The sequence below is a fragment of the Charadrius vociferus genome, unplaced genomic scaffold, assembly GCF_000708025.1.
Source record: "Charadrius vociferus isolate BGI_N301 unplaced genomic scaffold, ASM70802v2 scaffold249, whole genome shotgun sequence".
Classification (NCBI taxonomy): Eukaryota; Metazoa; Chordata; class Aves; order Charadriiformes; family Charadriidae; genus Charadrius; species Charadrius vociferus.
In genome coordinates this window covers 426,125-429,007 of record NW_009650081.1, presented here as the reverse complement: position 1 = coordinate 429,007, position 2,883 = coordinate 426,125, and the positions used below count along the sequence as shown (strand labels likewise).

At 54.4% G+C, this 2,883-nt stretch overlaps 1 protein-coding gene across 1 annotated transcript in view; it reads right to left on the bottom strand.

Moving 5' to 3' along the window:
- PAQR5 (progestin and adipoQ receptor family member V) overlaps positions 1-2,883 on the bottom strand; it is an 8,219-nt gene that overhangs the window by 4,621 nt on the left and 715 nt on the right. The window contains exons 3-4 of the mRNA XM_009892087.1: positions 2,717-2,870; positions 1,899-2,025 (exon numbers count right to left, since the gene is read on the bottom strand). Of these exons, the coding sequence (XP_009890389.1) occupies positions 1,899-2,025; positions 2,717-2,870 (281 nt within the window). The remainder of the gene's footprint in view (positions 1-1,898; positions 2,026-2,716; positions 2,871-2,883) is intronic.

The window sequence follows — 2,883 nt, the reverse complement described above, 5'->3', positions numbered from 1 at the left end:
GGGCGCAAACCCCCGTTCTCTGCAGCCCTGACCAGCCTCAACCCGCGAGAGGAGAGAAAGGAGAGAGACAGGCAGCCGGGGGGGCACGGCCGGGGGTCACAGACGCAGCTGAGATGCGCCCAGGCATGGGGTGGGCAGAGGGACACGGGGCGAGAGCAGCCGGCACGGGGATGCTGGCAGCCCCACGGCTAACGCGGTCCCCATGCGTGACCTGGTGTGCGTGGGGTGCAGCGGGGAATTACGGGGGCTCCGCTCACCGCCACGGGGGTAAACCAGCATTGCTGGCCCCCACTGGTATGGTATATTAAGTATTCCTCCTCACCCGGGGATCTTTTGTTGATTTTTTTTTTTTTTAATTTTTAAGCTGACATTCGATGGATTTACTACTTCTCTAATGGAAATGACTGGGACAGTAGGAATCGCTATTCCATCACGTAGCGCTAGTGGTGTGTTTTTCACAGAACTGTACTTACAGTTTTGTAGCAGAGAGATGCTGACAAATAAATTTCCAGATCAAGAACTTTTTTTTTAAACAATCCAAATCAATCTGGAACCGATCTCAAGTTGCTGATATTTCCTAAGTGCTATCTTCAAGTGGTAAGTACTAGGATTAGCACATGGTCAGTGAGCTTCGTTTTCTAAGCCCACCTAATGAGACAATAGAGAGACGCACATGACAAAAATACGAGAGGGAAAAGAGACAAAAAGGAAGAGAAAGAAATGAGGAGTATAAGGAAAAACCACCAAGCCCCAACTGGCCTTATCCACAGAGCGATCCAAGAGAGCGCCTTGATTTTGTTGTACTGCTCAGTAATACCACGGACACATCCAAATCTTCCACCCAAGGAGATACCCCGGCGAGTAACCCACAGACCAAAAGGGGAGTAAATCCTCCCGTACTCAACAAGACACTTAAACGAGCCAAATTTCTTCCTGCTGGGTTTGCCAGGGCTTGGGAGCATCTTTCTCCCCACCGAGGCAGCAGAGTCGAACCATAGTGCTGCGCCGGCAGGGTCCGGCGGTCCACCCCGGCCACGGCAGCCGGGGAGGAAAGCCCCCCCCCCGGGGTTATGTGATGCTGCGAGAGGCGACCACACGCCAAAGCCACCCCAAAATACAAGGAAGGAATAATGCCAAAGGGCTCACGCTACTCGTGAAAACAGGAATTGTACATTTTGCAAAGCAAACTGCCGGTCATTGTGGGGACAGAGAGGAGCGCTTGACAAACACAGCCTTCCCGGAGGTATCTCCCGTGAATTAAATAAAACCCGAACCAGCCGGAGATCTAGCACGGCGTGTATCGCTGGAAATCAGCTGAGTACTTTAGAGGTTTGAGTTATTCCAAACAAATTGTCTTAAGGCCGGTCAGGAACAAAATCCCGCGCACGCAATGCGGCTCGTGCTTTAAAAATGATGCAATCGGCTGCGAGAATGTTGAGGTTCCTCCTCTGCAAATCTGTTCTACGCACATATAAACACACACGTATAAACACACCCTCACGCACGCAGCACTTCGGCTGATACCGGCCTTTGGCTGGTGGTGAAACCCAAACACGTGCTCCAGTGTTGGGGGCGCAGGTTATGTCAGGAAAACGAGAGCCCAAACAAAGCGCTGGAGGTGGGTGTCTTCCTACCAGGTCCCCCCCCCCCCCCCCCCGCACGAAATCACCTTTTGATCCTCCAAAAATTAAAACTACGTCATTTGTTTTGCGTTCTTCATCATCAAACTCTCCTACTGCCAACGCGCGACGCGTTGCCCAAACCAAAAGTCCCCGTCTTCCCCTTCCTGAGCTTAAGGCTCATATCATTACAATACAGCCTGTAATTAAAAACCTTTGTTAATAACACTAATTAATGATTATGCTGCAGCAATCACGGCAGATAAAGCAGAAGCTTACCTGGAATAGCAGGACAGACTGGTGCTAACGACAGTGTTAAACACCGCAATGGGGACGTAGAGGTGGTGGAAAGTGCTGTTGACCCATTCTGCTGGGAAAATGTACGCCGAGTACGCCAGCGCAGAGCCTGCAACCGCAGGAGGGGCCCCGTTAGTGCCAGGTCCCGCCGGGACCCTCAGCATCCTCCTGGGAGCAGCTGTCAACCCTCAAATCGGCACTTGGCATTGGGCGCTCTCGGGAAAGGGAGACGTGGATTAAGGTAGCGGAGCAGTGAAGGAGCTAAAGGGGAGCATCAGGCGGACGCCGCCGTAGCCGGCTGCGGCAAACCCCTTTCCGTGAGGAACCGGAGGCACCTCGTGCCAGGAGAAGATGCTGGATGCTGCTGCTTACCCTGGGCTTGCACCCCAGCGAGGTGCCACCGCCTTCGCTGACAGCGTTTGTCTTTAATGTGGGGTGGGTTTTTTTTTTTTCTTATTCTATTTACTACAGTTTTACCCGAGCATCACACAGCCAGACCTCCGTCCCAGGGCTGCCCGCTACGAAACCCAACCCCAAATTACTATTTGTGGTGGTGTCAAAGATGCTTCGCGGTCCCTCCCAAGTGCCAGGCTGCAGGGAGGAGGAGGAGGAGGAGGAGGGGTAGAAACTACGCACAAGCAGCCGCCGTTTCTGCTCGTCCTGTGGGTAGGAGCCATCCACGCACCCATGGTTCAGCCCCGTCCCTGATGCCTCCCTGCGCTTCAGCTCCTGCTGCCCCCGGGGGAAGAGCTTGGAGAGTGGTACCCCACCGAGAGCCCTGCGGACTTGCCCGTCCTTACCCAAGCTGTACATGCTGAGAGCCGCGTAATCGAAGAAGTAGCAGATGTGGCGGGCGCGGGTGGACATGGTGCTGAAGGTGTGGGCGCAGCTGGAGGCGAGGGGGTAGATGCAGCAGGTCAGCAGGTAGGCGAGGAGGGGCCAGGCGTGGGGGTCCTCCCGGCCCCCC